At 36.1% G+C, this 16,964-nt stretch overlaps 1 protein-coding gene across 1 annotated transcript; it reads right to left on the reverse strand.

The window, feature by feature from the left end:
• Nucleotides 1–1,916: 1,916 nt before the first annotated feature.
• LOC140149289 (2-aminomuconic semialdehyde dehydrogenase-like) lies at nucleotides 1,917–16,142 on the reverse strand. The gene is made up of 9 exons (XM_072171552.1): nucleotides 15,819–16,142; nucleotides 13,744–13,944; nucleotides 12,547–12,758; nucleotides 11,763–11,929; nucleotides 10,919–11,094; nucleotides 10,058–10,223; nucleotides 8,134–8,247; nucleotides 5,463–5,558; nucleotides 1,917–4,617 (listed from the first exon to the last, which is right to left on the reverse strand). The coding sequence occupies exons 1-9, from the start codon at nucleotides 16,016–16,018 to the stop codon at nucleotides 4,471–4,473; spliced, it is 1,479 nt and encodes a 492-aa protein (XP_072027653.1). The 5' UTR covers nucleotides 16,019–16,142; the 3' UTR covers nucleotides 1,917–4,470.
• Between the last annotated feature and the right edge of the window lie 822 nt (nucleotides 16,143–16,964).

Consider the following 16,964-nt stretch of genomic DNA (forward strand, 5'->3'; position numbering starts at 1 on the left):
TCTAACCAGCAAAAGCCAATAGCTTGCAGCTGGACTATTATATAACAAATGATGAAAGCAATGAAGGTTTTATTTAAAAGAAACAGGGTAATCTAGAACCCTCTTCCAATACATGTATTTTCAGGCTCTACATTTTCTGAGACAATTCTCAAATCTGAAGAAAGTCCTGGCTACTACAGGTAATAATCAAACTAGTGGTTCTGTTATATTTCACACGATATACGTTGTTACATGCAAATTGTCAAAGTCGCTTTTTTATTGTCAACATCTTCATAAGACAAAATACAATGTTTTAACAATAGCACAATATCAGGTGTGAGAGTCCATTTGTGTGTGGGGTATTCTAAATCTTTGGGAAAAGCTATATACAGTATAATACATTACATTCCAAATTGTGCTGTATAAGAGTTGAATTAATACAAACATATTCCATACAATAGCAATGTAAATATCACATACACTGTTCATACATTACTTAATATTTCATTATTACATCATTCTATTTGCAGATATCAAGAGTCACATGTCACTTCACACTCAATGTAGAAGTATACAACTTTTTTAATTTTTTGGAAAAAAAAAATAAGAAAAAAAGTAAACATTTTTAGGGTCGGGCGGGTTTCGGCAATCAAACAATTTTTATTTAGGCCTCATTAACAAGTTACACCACTTTTATTTGATGTATTTTTGAGACTTGACAAGACAATGGGCTATTCCAGATGATATCCATACACCCCTAATGGAAGACATGAACTTAATCTTCCACACAGGGAGTGTGAATTTCAAATGGGGCTACCTGAATGGGTGACTCAATTGGAAATCTACACCCCCCTCCCCGTGTGGGAGATTAAGGTGATGTGGATGGAGTATGGATTTCAACTGGCATAGCCTAAAGTTAATTTTTTTATTATTTCCATGGTCCAGGTTCGCACTGGTGATTGGCGATGGCATAGAAGTGGCCGACGAACCAATGGGTAAGCCGTCTTGTTATCAAGACCGTTAATCAGCCAATCAGCATGATGTTTATCACCTCTGTGTTTACGCTCGGCTCATGTCGATGGTGAATGGAACATGTTATTATAATCTCTTTATAATAGAAACCAATGACCATTCAATAATTTTCTATAGATTTGTAACTACATTAAGGTGGTACTACACTCTGATAAATTTTGTGACTAATTTTGCATTTTTCTCAAAAAATAACTACACACTGGTAACAAAAGTTATGTATATTATAGGGGCAAGGAATCCAATTACTACACTGGAATTTCAGTAACTCAAGACAAGCGGTATATTATTGATAAGAAAAGAGGTACAGCTAGAATGTACCTCATTTCTTAAAGGAGTTTTTCGTGATCCTAGCATCCTCTTTTTATGACATTTTTCAGTAGATATCCACGAAAAAAGCTTATTCCCAAAATTTCAGTTGATTCCGATTTTGCGTTTGCGAGTTATGCATGATTATGTGTATTTCACTGCTCCATAGACAATGCGTTGTAATTTCGTTCTGGTATACCAGAACGAAATTTCACGATATCTTTGCTCAACGAATTAATCTGCAAGAAATTTTTTGTACATAAACATTATGTAGCCAGAGGTTTCCAGTGATATAAAAATCTCAACTTTTTTTGAGAAAAGTGGGGGATGATACTTTGGATCACGAAATTAGAAGCCGTAACTATGAGATTATAGATTTCATCAGTGCCAGAAAGACGTAACACAATACTTATAGGAATACAAAATAATATCTTAAATTGCATTATTCTTCATCATAATTTACATTTGTTATAATGAATAGGATACAGCTTCCAGTTAGAGGACCAAATTTGAGTTAAATCAGAAACATTGTGATTTGTAAATAGGTTTAGTTCGCAAAAATATTAAAATAAGTTTTTCTCTAAATAGCATTTAAGCGATCTAAATATTGTAACTCATGATTAACTACAGCAAAATAAAAGGAAAATATATATATATAAAGAGCTTATTCCCAAACCGTGTTAAGTCGACAACCACATGTTTCTCATTTACTTGTGCCATGCAATCACAATTACTTTGACGAGTTTGACATTAGCAACAATGAATTGTACCATCAACAAGCCATAATTTACCACAACAATGCTGGTGCAGACTATTGTTCTCATTTGGGAATCAAAGGCCTCACACAGTATTGTTACTGTGCATCCATCCACTGTTTGCTTTGTAATGGTGCATCCAACTGAAATTATAATACCTATAGCATCACAACCCATTGCAATATCGCACAGGTAAATCAGAAACATATGTTGTGGACTTAACACGGTTTGGAAATAAGCTCTTCATATATTAGCAAGAAACTTACAAAGCAATCTAAATATTGTAACTCATGATTAACTACAGCAAAATAAAAATTATTCATCAAATTAATAGAGAAAACACTGATTACACTCATTCAACCATAGCACTACTCAACGTGTAAGTAGAATTGAATGTACAAGCTTTTAACTACAAACTAGAAGCATTTGAACACATCCTTCATGTTAAAACAATGAATATTTATGTTACTTCAATGGTTCATAAAATATATCATGCTACATGCTAGTATACTCATACAGCAGCCTTGAGAATACATATCCTCATGTCTCAGTCACACACGGCTGATTTTATCCAACTCTCAAATATTTTTTGTTTTAATAAGTAATTTAGTAAACCACACTGTGTAAAATATGTCCCTGCCGAATTATCCAATCAGAAAATGCAAGCTTGCAAAGAATTAACATATTTATAAAATGACTTACAATGACCCCTAAATGATTTATGACCTCACATCTGTTGACATCACACATGTGGAAAAATCATCAAAAGAAGCCCAGAGTTAACATTTTTACATACACAGACAAGGACAGACAGCCACACAGGCAATAGAAGTCATTTTATAGCCCATCTTTCCTAATTTATTCGGCAGGGACATATTTATATTAATTAAATGAATCATTTTGCTTGATCACTTCACAGAGTATCTTAATGTTTGTCTTTAAAATATCAACACTTAATCTTTGCATTTTGTTCTATATAAGGATGACCCCTTAATAAAATTATCATTTAAAACATCATGATGTTAAAAATTATAAAATATTTAACATTAAGGCCTTTAAAGCTACAAAAATGATGGTAAAACCATCCATATTTAAAATATAGTGAACAAGACTTGTGTAACAATGTAATTACTGTCTGGTCATTTAATACCAAGGCACATTTTTTTACTTCCCTCTTCAATTTTTTTTCAAAAGGAAGCAATTTATAAAAAGGAATACTGCACATATATACACCCTTTCATAAGGACAAAATGGAAGAACATTAAACATTTGGAGAACTATAATACAGGGATATATTTACAATTATATATTGTATATTATATCACTACAAAAGTGCAGACATGTGCAATGTGCTACCTTTGTTATCTTCTTTGAAGATATAAAATAGATTTGAAGACTAGTCATAACAGTTAAAACGCCAAAATGTTTTGCAGAAAACTTATTCCATAGAGGTACTCAGTAAAAATGACAATACAGGAATATATCTTTCCAATTAATATAAAAATATTGTGTGCAATAATTGAGCTTCACTACCAGTGCACTACTGTTATCTCTTTGACTTCTTTATAAATTTGATTAAATTTGATTGTAAAAAATGCCTAAATTTTGCCACTAAACATTTTGGAATTTTTGGCAACTTGCATTAAATTTGGTTGAAAAATTTTTAATGCAATGATGGGTCCCGATTTCTTGAAAAATTGTTAATTGTTATGGGTCCACTTTCATATTCTCAACAGCACATCCCTTCACCCTCACTTGCTATATCCTATAATAATTGATTTGTCTCATGTCCAATGGGAAAATTTAATGCGGTATGCATGTTTTCATTTTGTTTTTTATAATACAACAATGCCAATCTGGGGTATTGTATTATATCCCAAATGCAATTCTATAGTGTTGTCATACAGCACACCACCATGTAGTATAATAAGGGCCTACAGAATAGTATTGAAATGGCATCTCACCCTACATTGCTGCAATTTCATGGGTTTTAAGCATTCATGTTGCGTTTTAAGCTATATGCAATACATTTTTGAAGTTGCCGATTCGATCGGAAGCCAATTTGAAACAGAACATTAATATTATAGCAGATTTTCAGCAAAATTTTCATTAAAATGAAAAATAAAATCAAAAAGAAGAAATAAAATTCAACTTCTGCAATGAGCAAAAGTGCAGCATAAATCTAATGCATGTTGGGGACATGAGACAAATGTATTTTTTTATTTGGCCAAAGCTGTATGTATAGGTGGGTGACGGGATGTACGTGTGTGTGTACATAATTTGTGACTGGATGGGTATGTGCACACACTAAGTTCCTGTCATCTGCAAGATTCGTGTAATAACCCTGTATCATCCACAAGATGCAGCCAGACATCCAGCTAATCATTGACTCTAGCAATTAATGCTTGACACATATGCATTTGGATTCTGTATAGTACTCAATGGATTCCTTTGCACCTTCACGACCCATACCAGATGCTTTCATTCCTCCAAAAGGCATGTTGAGATCTCGAACCATCCAACAGTTTGTCCACACAGTACCAGCCTAAATATGGGGTAAAAATCAGGAAGAAATAATTATATTGTCCTGTAAGTATGTGTATGTCACATAATATATATAATAATATTAATAGACACAAAGACGTAACTCCATTTTTTGCGAAAATGAAATTATGATATCAAAATGTTCAGAAACATGAGCACTTTCCAATAAACACATAGAAGTAACTCCATTTAGCACCCCATTGAAATCAATGGACAGTAAAACGTAGACTTAACTATATAAGTCAATATGGACCATTATCTTTAAACTTGTTTTTCTCACAATGGCCAAAATGGAGTTACGTCTTTGTGCAATGACCCCTAAACATAATATTATGCATACAATGTTCATATAACCATCACCTGCTACCGGTGGTTTGGTTGGAAGTTGCCTATGTGTTGCCTGCTCCCAACTCACTCCAGGAGAGTCACCCAGCTTGCAGCACTTTGTGTCTTAAGCCAACATTGTGATGACTGTCCACGTACACTGTCATGACTGTGTGATGAACACGAAAGTGAGCAAGTTTTTCTACATCTGTGTTGATTACTGGCACGCAGGTAAGTATATTGTTCATTCTCATTTGATGAATGACTTTGACCCAAAATCATGACTAATTATATTTGATATTTGTGAGATTAATGCAGGGGTAGCGCTAACTTGCGCCATGGGGTCATGGGCGCATTCTTTTAACTTTTGGCGCACAAAATTACCATTTAGAGGTTGCTAAAGGGTCATTTGAACCCTTTATCTCTATTGTTTTGGATCCATAGTTTCACAAAATTTCCAATTTTCGACCCCTTGTTTGAAAACCTAGCGCTACCCTGGATTAATGCCACCAATTATCCTACCTGTAACTTTTGAGCCACCCTATGTGTTCTGCCTACATCATTAGTCCAGACACAAGCAGCCAGACCATACTTTACATCATTAGCTCTTCTGATTGCCTAGAAATAACAACAAAACACAAACACACTGTTATTGTTTTGGTTTTAACTGTCCATCACCTTGTTTCTGCAGACAATACAGTCAATGCAATGGTGGGGTAAATGAGGTTGGATGAAGTTAAAATTAGGGAAATTTTGATTTATTTTTGAAAGTACATTTTGTTCATGTACACATTTCGAATGTTCATTTATTTGGATAGGTTACGCCCGGACCTAATACTTTTTGCAGTACAAATTACAAAATCCTGCAATGTGCCACGAAATCTGCCTTTCTGTGTGCAATTTGATTCAGCTCATGCAATTTATTGGGCCCTGGGTATCACACCCACTTAAGCAGGTGGGATCAATTAATCCACAGACTTATAACAGCTGTTGAAAATATCTAAAATATTATATATAAACATCAATCAGTACAAAAATACAGTTTGTAGTACATTGGATATATTGCAAATGTGTATCACATATTATAAAAAATTAAAATCATTACTGAATCATGTTTTACTTATTCAAAATTTCAATTCAAAAATATATTTTAATCTGGTGTTGCCATATTCCTTTTTGTGTTTATTTTTCATTAAAGGTCAGCAAAATAGCATGTTAAAATTACTATGTTGAGGCCACATAATAAACTTTTAAACACAAGAAATAATATTGCCAATATTGCTAATATTTTATTCAAATATTGGCCATATTGACCCTTGCAAGTTACTTTGAAGAGACACTGACATAAATTGCTTGAAATTTATAAAAAAGAAACCAAACACATAAACACTTGCTTGAAATATATAAAAAAGAAACCAAACACATTACACTTGTGTTGTGTGTCTCTTTGCGCTCTTATAAATAAGAATTATTGATATGAGGAAGCACCACACAATATTGGGCAGTCAGTCTTTATGGGACCTGTTAGGGAACAAACCAAAAGATCGATGACGTCCTATAAACGGAACTAGTTTCATTTAGGGGGGAGGGGGTAAAAATATTCGATTACGTTTGTTCAAAAACATCGGTCTGAAGAATGTGTCATTATTATTATTATGTCAAAATTTTCAATATTTCATTATTACGTTTCTGGCAGGGAGGGAGGGGGTCGGCTGAGAAACAAAACTAGTTACGTTTATAGGACGTCATCGATCTTTTGGTTTGTTCCCTTATGGGATGCCTCTAGTGAACAAATGGTTGAAAATGCAATGATTAATGGCCACCACACACATGGGCTATGGAAGTATTTGATGGTCATGTACAAGCTGTGTCTTGTTATTATTGTCACACGTTGCTGGCCTTAAATGGCATTGAACTTGGCAGTAACAGGTGTAAATAACACAACCAACACAGATTCCATAGCACACTAATCCATCAAATGCATTTGGACAAATGAATTACTGGATAGTGGGAATTAACCCCAGACAGAGACAAGGAAACACAACAGGAACGCAAATTCTTGGGAACACTTATTGACCATTAGGATAGACAATAATTTTATTTTTATATAATCATCAATTAAAGATTCCAGCCATTAAGCATAAAAGCCCAATAAAACCAGACAAAAAGGGGGAGATTCCAAAGTAAGGGGCGAAAAGGCTCAATCCAATTTCTATTCTTCAGCGACCAGCCGACTGAGGAACATGAATCCCAATCCCAAATGCAAATACACCAGGTTCGCTGTTGTGTGTATTTATATATACTTCCCGCCGATCATGCCACTGGTTTTCCATATTTAAATAATCAAATTTGAAAATACATAATCAATATCATGCAACTATAGACGTGCTGTGATACTGATTTCTATTTGGCAATCTTTTTCTTCACTTGTGACATGTTCCTTGTTAAAAGTATACATTTTGTGCGCTTTTCATCAGAATTGCCTTTGGAGATGTTTGTTTCTGCATAAAAGCAACACAGTATAGGTAATTATAAAAAATCTAAAATATTTTAAGGATACCTTTGGATTCCTGAATTGTTTTCTATTTTGCAAGATGTGATTTGCTATATTATCAAGCAAATATACCAGATATACTATATTCACGATTATGAATAAATTCATGATTATGATTAAATTATACCTATCAAATTTGGGCATATGTTTCACAAAAATTTTAATTTTAATTTTTACTAAAAACGATAAAATACAAGAACAATATTGTACCACTCTTTTAGTAAAATCTCATTAATAGTTGTATGCAAATATTCCTTGTTTAGGCTTGATCACATTTTGTATTGGCTTTGCTGATACTGCCGATTGCAAAAACAAATTTACTTAATTAATTGATAAAATATTCTCATCTTGTCTATGTGAAACTAAAATGGTAATGATAATGAGATTTGGATAAAAGAAGGGTACGATTGCTTTGTAGTATTGTTTTCATTACACATCGTTAAATTTTGAAATTAATTTGAACATTCTCCGTTTATGCCAGGCTCCTATAATTTTCAATGATTCATTTAAAGCTATTTAAAATACTTCTTATTTGCAAGGACAATTTGAAAGGGTTTCGGAGGTTCATCGGTATGGTGCGAAAGGCAGCTAGCATGTGATAGTCTTTCAGTATCTTGATAAGCAAATGGAACACTTTACCTCTTCCTCTGTCTTGAAGGATGAAACACACACCACTGGACCAAATATTTCCTCTTGCATACTGGCAGAACTGTCTGGAACATTAGCTATCACTGTAGGCCTCATAAAATAACCCTGGTATATAGAGGGAAGATCAAAAAAAGACTAGAATACTGGTAGAACTGTCTGGAACATTAGCTATCACTGTAGGCCTCATAAAATAACCCTGGTATGTAGAGGAAAGATAAAAAAAAGACTAGAATACTGGTAGAACTGTCTGGAACATTAGCTATCACTGTAGGCCTCATAAAATAACCCTGGTATGTAGAGGAAAGATAAAAAAAAGACTAGAATACTGGTAGAACTGTCTGGAACATTAGCTATCATGTTAGGCCTCATAAAATAACCCTGGTATGTAGAGGAAAGATAAAAAAAAGACTAGAATACTGGTAGAACTGTCTGGAACATTAGCTATCACTGTAGGCCTCATAAAATAACCCTGGTATATAGAGGGAAGATCAAAAAAAAAAGACTAGAATACTGGTAGAACTGTCTGGAACATTAGCTATCACTGTAGGCCTCATAAAATAACCCTGGTATGTAGAGGAAAGATAAAAAAAAGACTAGAATACTGGTAGAACTGTCTGGAACATTAGCTATCACTGTAGGCCTCATAAAATAACCCTGGTATGTAGAGGAAAGATAAAAAAGACTAGAATACTGGTAGAACTGTCTGGAACATTAGCTATCATGTTAGGCCTCATAAAATAACCCTGGTATGTAGAGGAAAGATAAAAAAAAGTCTAGAATACTGCAGGGGCTATTTTAGAAGGAAAAAATCACTGCACGTTAGCAAACATAAAATCTGAAAGATCAGCTAGCGGAGACAAGCTTGAGGGGAAGGGGTTGCTGGCAGAGGGGTTGTGTCACCTCAAGTTCTGTAAACTTTTACAAATCATGTGTTAAAATCACACATTTTACTGACTCATTTTTGACGTTACGTGCTGAGAGCTGAGAGCACATCACTCAGACATACCAAATTGCATTCTGAATACGAGGAATAATTTTATTTTTAATTACCTACAGCTCCATGAAAGTACACACACTAGGATCATTAATGTCATTAAGTTTATGGTATTTATGGTATTGATATGCAAAAAAGAATACAAACTCTGCAAAAATGCATAAAATGCACACAGGTGCCTACAATTGGACAAAATTAATATCTGTAAAATGTCATAATAATAAAACAATCCTTTTGATTCACTGAGAAGGGTAGGTTTCATTTAAAATGACATTCTGTTTAATTGAATTATCATTTTTGATAACTCCATAAAAGTACACAGAACCTCTTTATTAAATGTTGAATGAAATACACAATTTCTGCAACTTAAAATAACCCTGGTATATAGAGGAAAGATAAAAAGACAGGAGTACTGGTAGAACTGTCTGGAACATTAGCTATCACTGTAGGTCTCATAAATGTTGAATGAAATACACACATGTCCCTACCATCTCTTAACCTGTCGCACAGTAGCATAAAGTTCTCAAAATCTGATAAGATTTCTGCAACTTAAAATAACCCTGATAGAGGAAAGATAAAAAGACAGGAGTACTGGTAGAACTGTCTGGAACATTAGCTATCACTGTAGGTCTCATAAAATAACCCTGGTGTATAGAAGAAAGACCAAAAAAAGTCTAGAATACTGGCAGAACTCTCTGGAACATTAGCTATCACTGATAGGTAGGTCAAAATATCCCAAAACTTGGAACTTTTTATGTTGAAACTTATGGCTAGCATGCAGAGCATTAACGACATAGTGATGGCAAGTGTCACCGCCTTTTACATTCATAGTAACGTAACCCCGCATCACTCCATATACAGCATCTACCTAGATGCATCTTTGCATATGCATGAATAATTAATTAGCTCCTCTAAACTTACATTCTTATTTTTCTCTGGAAGAATTAGTTCCTCTTCCCCACACATCACTATTCCTCCATCTTTCTTAGCAATCTCCACATAACCTTTGACCTTGTTGTGATGTTGATGGCTGATCAGTGCTCCCATTTTGGTATTAGGATCATCTGGAGCCCCAACAGTTATTTTTCTGAAGATGAAAGAGAAAATAAAATGAAAACCTGGATAACATATCCTCTGTCTGCTAGGGTAATTTTCCAGTTCATATTTTTTATTGTCACTTTTAATCTTGAACTCTGAAGTTACCATGGAAACATGTGTGACTATAATGTAAGAACACTATAGTTTGCAATCTTCAATTAGGAAGTGGTCAAGACTCAAGAGTGAGAAAATCCGGTTTACGTTTAGGAGCAATAATGCTTTCTTATGCCTCTCCAACAAAATTAATCTATTTGAAATTCAAAGTGGCTTTTAGCAAAGCAGCCTTAAACTGCTGAACATGTTCAGTAAAGCCTTAAACTATTCCAGCATTATTTGGGTTATGGTCAATACTAAAGTTTGTTTGGCTTATATAAGGCAGAAATTATTCAGCTTTTGTTACTGCGTGCGTCAATAAAGCCCAAACTCACACTCGGGTAAATTCACATAAGTGTGCGAGGCAACGCACAACTACCGTACGTATTGCACCCAACTGCGTGCATGCTATTCTATATCAACACACGGTGTTACAAGTCTTATTTTTTTCCACCTTATTTAAGCTGAATAAACTTTACAATATATACAAAATCAAAACGAACAAAAGTAACAATGATCAAGTTCATCTATCAGCGCTAAAAACTAACAATTAACACATCACTTATGACAACATTTTGTCTATTCACTTACTTTGTTTCTGCCACAAATTTGTCAATAAATTTGTCAAATAGATTTTCTTGTACATAGATTCTGCTGCTACAGAGACATATCTCCCCTTGGTTTGCGAAGCTGGATCTGATGCATGTCTGCACACACTCATCAAGATTGATGTCATCAAATACTATGGCTGGATTCTTACCTCCAAGCTATCAAAGAGGATACAATGATATCATTGTTTATATATAATGTATATGTTTGTTGTTTTTGAACGCACCACTGGTTAAGCGTGTGCCACTGATAGATAAGTGTATGTTCCAATAAATAAATAAATAAAGTATTATGTTTTTAAATAGACTACTAACAGTATAATGAAAGCAAGTTAGCAAGCAAGCAACATACTTGTACAAGTGAGACTTATCTACAGCCCACAAAGAATTAAGGTAACAGTTATGTTCACCTCAATCCTAAACAAAGACAAACATATCAAAACTAAAACCAGCAGCCAGTACATGTACCCTTAGCTCTGACGTAAGACCTCATATTTGTAGAAATCAGTTGAGAATTAAAGGAACTATGATCTAAAACCCAAGGAAGGAACAAAATCAAAAGTTGCACTTCAATGTTTTAATCTATGGAAAGCACATGCTAGTTCTCTTGATAGTCTTTTGTTTGAGAACGCTTTGTGTACAAATCAATAGCGCATGAAATGGAGCAAACTGCAACTTTTGAATTTGCATTTTCCTTGACATTTTGATTCATTGTGCCTTTATTTCTTGACCGATTTCAACAAATGAGGCCTTAAAATCAAACTGATGGTAGCTTGTTCAAATCATGACATATCTGTCTTTGTTTAGAACATACAGGGGTGACCTACCTCCAGTGATAACTTTTTACAATTTGGTGCACTAGATCGGATAATATTCTGAGCCGCTGCAGTACCCCCAGTAAATGAGAGCAACGGTACCTCAGGGTGCTCCACCAATGCCTGGCCTGCTTTGTGACCATAACCAAACACAAAGTTGACTACACCATGAGGAAGACCTAATCAGATATGAAACAAAGAAAAATACATATTGAAGAAGCTGGGCTTTTGTGATTCAGAATAGTACATGTTTGGTTAACCACTATTTCTCTCATCCCCTTCTCTCTTCCTCCCCTCTATCTTTCTGTCATCTCTCCCTCATCAATCTGTCTCCCCGCTCTCCTCCTCATTCTCCTCCATCTCTTCAATTCATCTGTCTAAAGAGGTTCTTTATGGTTAAAGTAACAGGGATATGCCTGTGCCACAGTTTTTGTATATCAATGGGTAGATTTTCAGTGAAGACCATTTTGGGCAAATGTGGCCTTAAAAGCACTCAATAAGCTAATATGGGTGCTATTACTGAAAAACTAGTATACTGATGGGCATGGCAGGAAAAAGTGGGCAATACGGGAAGCTCATTGCCTGGAAATTTTTGGTTTTTGACCAAAAAAATAAAGAAATACATAAGGGAAATATGTCATACTGGAGGGAAATTTGGTCAAACTGGAGGGAAATTCTGGATTGCTTGCAGGAAAAAAACATTTTTTCAGCCTCTGCTGATGGGTAGCAAAAAGAGCAAAAAGTATGTGTATAGAAAGACCCCCGGTTCATCTGTCTCTTCCTCAGAAGTGCTCACCTGCTTCATTCATAATTTGTGCCAGTCTCCATGATGTGACTGATGTCATCTCACTAGGCTTACACACACATGTATTCCCTGTGGCAATACATGGTGCTATCTTGAATGTGAGTAGATATAATGGCAGGTTCCATGGGCTGATTAGACCTGCCACTCCAACAGGTTGTCTCATTGTGTAGTTTACAGCACCTACTTTTTCTAAAATGGAGGAGCTGAAAGCAAACACAGGAAAAACCTATGAAAATATTTTTTAGAAGTTAAAATTAAATCAGTTTTGTCTATCTCACTCATTTTGCAAGCATGCACACATTTTACATGCATTGGTTCATATCAGTCTATACCTGGGTCAAATTTAAGCAGTGGTCCGGGCAGTGGCGTAACTAGGGTTGGTAGCGCCCGGGGCAAGAAACAAAATTGGCGCCCCTACCCCCCCCCCCGCGAATTTCTTAATACCTGAAAGAATTGCGCGGGGAGCGCGCGAAATTTTGGACAAATAAGGCCTACCACTAATTAATTTTGGTTACTAGAAGTTGAATATTGATCTTAAAATGTTCTTTGAATTGATTTTGTGTTGAAATGCTGCAAGCGCTTGCGAAAATTTTGACTTTCATCCCTTGGAGGCGCAGAATTGATGCTGGTCCTGGCTGAATTGGTCAATTTGGCGCCCCTAACGGTAGCGCCAGGGCATGTTGCCCCCCTGCCCCCCGCCTAGTTACGCCACTGGGTCCGGGACGGTAGATTTTGCATTGGGCCAGTAAATATTTGGGAATTTATTTGGTTGATATTCCGCTCGTTGAATTAGAATAAATTAAACTTCTTCATGATTACGTCACCAGAGTGAGATTGTGGAGGGTGGTTCCGGGCTTAGCTCACTTCACTTCTTTCTCTTGCATTGCACGCTGCAAATTAGATACAGCAAATCAATCTCTTTTTTGAGCTCTGTCTGAACAGCCTGCCGTGTTTATTCATCATAGAGTGTCTATTACCAAACAAGGGATTTGTGAACACGCCACTCTGGACATTTCATGGCTGTGCCCAGAATCTGTAATTTATGTTGTCTAAAACAAGCGACCCAACTTGAGTAATCATCAAAATGGAGTGTTTTTCTTGTTGATTATACTTGAGAGTAAATTTATTGCTGGGCCAGTAACTTTACACCTGGTCTACAGTTGTCTGGAATACTACCATTTGTTTTACCTGTTTGTTGAATGCAAAATAGCTGATGCAAAGAAGCGAAAATTATAGATAGCACGTGGTATGTCCACAGCTCTGGCTAAGGACACTGGCTTGCCTTGGTCTCGAGATTCCATCTGTGCCAACTCTTCAAGATGTGATTCTAGAGTATCGGCAATCTTGTAGAGCATCTGTGAGCGCTCCTCTGGAGTCTTGGAGGACCATCTGTTGAGATTTTATAGGAAATGGACATTTAATTCAATTCAAAGCCAATGAATGGACAGTTTGTATTGCCCATCAAATACCTTGCTGTAACAAAATTTAAAGTTACAATTTAATTTTGGTGACTGCACATTTTGTTTGGCCAAGGTCCCAATCGCGGGAGATCTTTGGCTACAGAATCCATTTTTAGGTCATGTTTTTTGAGGTGGGATCCAATTGTGTAACATCTTGCAATTTGTCAAAAAGTTTTTATTATATTTTCCCCAAACTTTGCAAAAGCATACATTTTTAGAAAGCATTTATTGTCAGGATTGCAAATTTATCTGTAAAGTTTGAAAGGATATCAAAAATATGCAGGGTGATCCAATGAAAAATACCTAAAACATAACATTTTTTACCACTCCATTATTTCTACATATTAAATTTAAACACTTCAGTCAGAGCTAACAATGCATATATGGTGCAAAGTTCATTCATAAATTTCCACTTGGCAACAACAGATTGTCTCAGCAGCCAATCAGAGACAAGTGAATTTCAACGCAATAAATATGTGATGTATGCTTAAAATACACTCTTGTCAAAGGTTTACTGCAAAATATTGTAGGGAGTGTTTTACCCCGGTGTTATACACCTAAATTTGTAAATTACACACCCAGTTTTTGCCCACATGGCCTATACTTTGTACACAAATGCTGTCAAATCTTTAATTTACACACCCAGGTTTTTGAATTTACCATGCATGTTTTTAGGAGGGGGGCTTTGGGGGCATGAGCCCCCCCCGGGTAAAAGTCGGGGGCAGCAAAAAAGAAGGACGGCAGAATAAGAAGGGCGGCAAAAAGAATTAAGAAGAAACAGCAAATTATTTTGACGATGCGTGAGATTTTACTCATTTTGCAGCATTTTGCGTGAGATTTACTACCTAAGAGTGAGATTATACTACGTCCTTGGCGTGAGACTGTGAGAAAGTGACCCAATGCGCGAGACTCACGGCTAATGCGTGAGAGTTGACAGCCCTGCATTTATTATTTAGAGGTTAATAACTGCGCATCGGTTATTTGGAGGGCATTGTGAAAAATCTAAACATTTTGCCTTTGGAACCGAGGAATATTCCGAGGTCCAAAGCAAAATGTTTAGATTTTTCAATGCCCGATATATTACCGATGCAAAGTTATTAACCTCATTCATAACCGCTCACTTCACCTTACAAAATAACACAAAATTTTGCTCAAAAGTTTATAAAATAGATGATTTTACATCTTCCCTTGCCAAAAATCGATCAGGCTAAAACAGAACGACCAATAACAAAAGTGCGTATCACAATCTGTGCAAATATGGTAGCGCGCGAATCCAAATCGACAGCCAGCGCCAGGGTTTGTTGGACGCACAATACCGCGCACGCGAGAAGTCAATTGTGTGCGACATTGGAACAATTACGCATTTTGCGGTCAATTGTGAGATATTAATGACCTCGATTTGCGTTCGCGTTTCGCAAATAATAAAATATGATTGGATCGCACGCATCGCGTTTATTAATGAGGTTATGAATCATGCACAATGCACAATCAATGTTTAGCAGGACGAATGTGGTACACACACCTCCGCGAACTGGCCAATCACAACGCACGATACGGTACACCTCCAGTCCCATGCCAAGGCCATCATTCATCAAGAAGGATGTTGTTTATCAATGCGATTGATTGCCGGCCCAACTGATTGAAGCCACCCAATATAACAACGACAGTGCTCATATTATCAGTTAATTTGACGTAGACATACAATGCATACATAGGCATACTATAAACAATCAAATTCAGAGCCATTTCGCTGTAAAAGTACAATATTAACCCCCCGGGATTAACCCCCGGATAAATACTCACTCGGGAAAGGCTGCCTTCGCAGCTTGCACTGCTTGATGAACTTCATCATTTCCACTATCTGGAATTTTGGCCCACACTTTGCCTATGGACGGATCAAAACTGTCGAGGTGATTCTTGACAGGATAGAAGACTCCTCCAATAAAATTTTCTATCACCATCTCTGGTTTATCAGAGTGATTTGAATTGCCGTTGTGATTCATTGCTGTGCTTTTCTCCAGTCGAGTCCTTCGCAACAAAACTGCTATACCACCATGTTTTACTGCTCCAATGATTGGCTAGCTCACGTTACTTATCATGCTACAATACACGCTATGGGAAATAAAAGGTCGTAATTCGTCACACGGTACCAAAGGAATTTCCCTCGTGGCACTACAGATGGCAGTATGATCCTGCGATTTATAGTTTGACAGAACCGGGATAGAATCCAGACATGATATGCAGTCATGTCTACAAGCTTCTACAATCTACAGTAGAATTCATCTCGACCTTTGCAGGACTTAAACCCCATTAAAAGCTATTAAACCAAGATAACACTCATTGAAACAGCTCAACTGATTAAATCGGATCTTCTCTGGTTGTGCACAAGTGTCTGTTTTACATGTGCGTACGCGATATCGCAATAAAGCTGGTATTATAGCTTCAGTTGGGTAACCGATTATAAAGGAAACGAAAGGAAACAATGGTATGTGTACCTTTGTTCACGAAATGAGACAATGGCGTGCTTTTTGTAAACCAGCATTCTTGAAAATGAGCAACATAGGCCTAATGATTGTTGACTTAACACGGTTTGGAAATAATTTCTTCATATTTTTGGTGTTATCTGTCGTTTACATATCCTTCCTAAAACACAAAAGTGCGACCCTCTCCAAACACCTAAATTAGCTAAAAAGTTAGGACATGTTACAAAACTAGGCCCTATATTTTCTAGAATTTCATAGAATAATTTAAATGTAGTTTGTACCGTTTTTTTGTGGCATCCTTCAGAACGGAACGGTCCGTTACCAATATAGCTCAATATTTTCGGTCAAATCTCCATTCAATTAACACGGGGAGTTGGCTAGCTATTAGCTAGCTATGCTTTGCCCTCACTCATATTTTACAAAAGTGCGACCATTTCTGAACATCTAACCTAGCTGTAATGTTAGG

Source organism: Amphiura filiformis, chromosome 3 (assembly GCF_039555335.1).
Source record: "Amphiura filiformis chromosome 3, Afil_fr2py, whole genome shotgun sequence".
NCBI lineage: Eukaryota > Metazoa > Echinodermata > Ophiuroidea > Amphilepidida > Amphiuridae > Amphiura > Amphiura filiformis.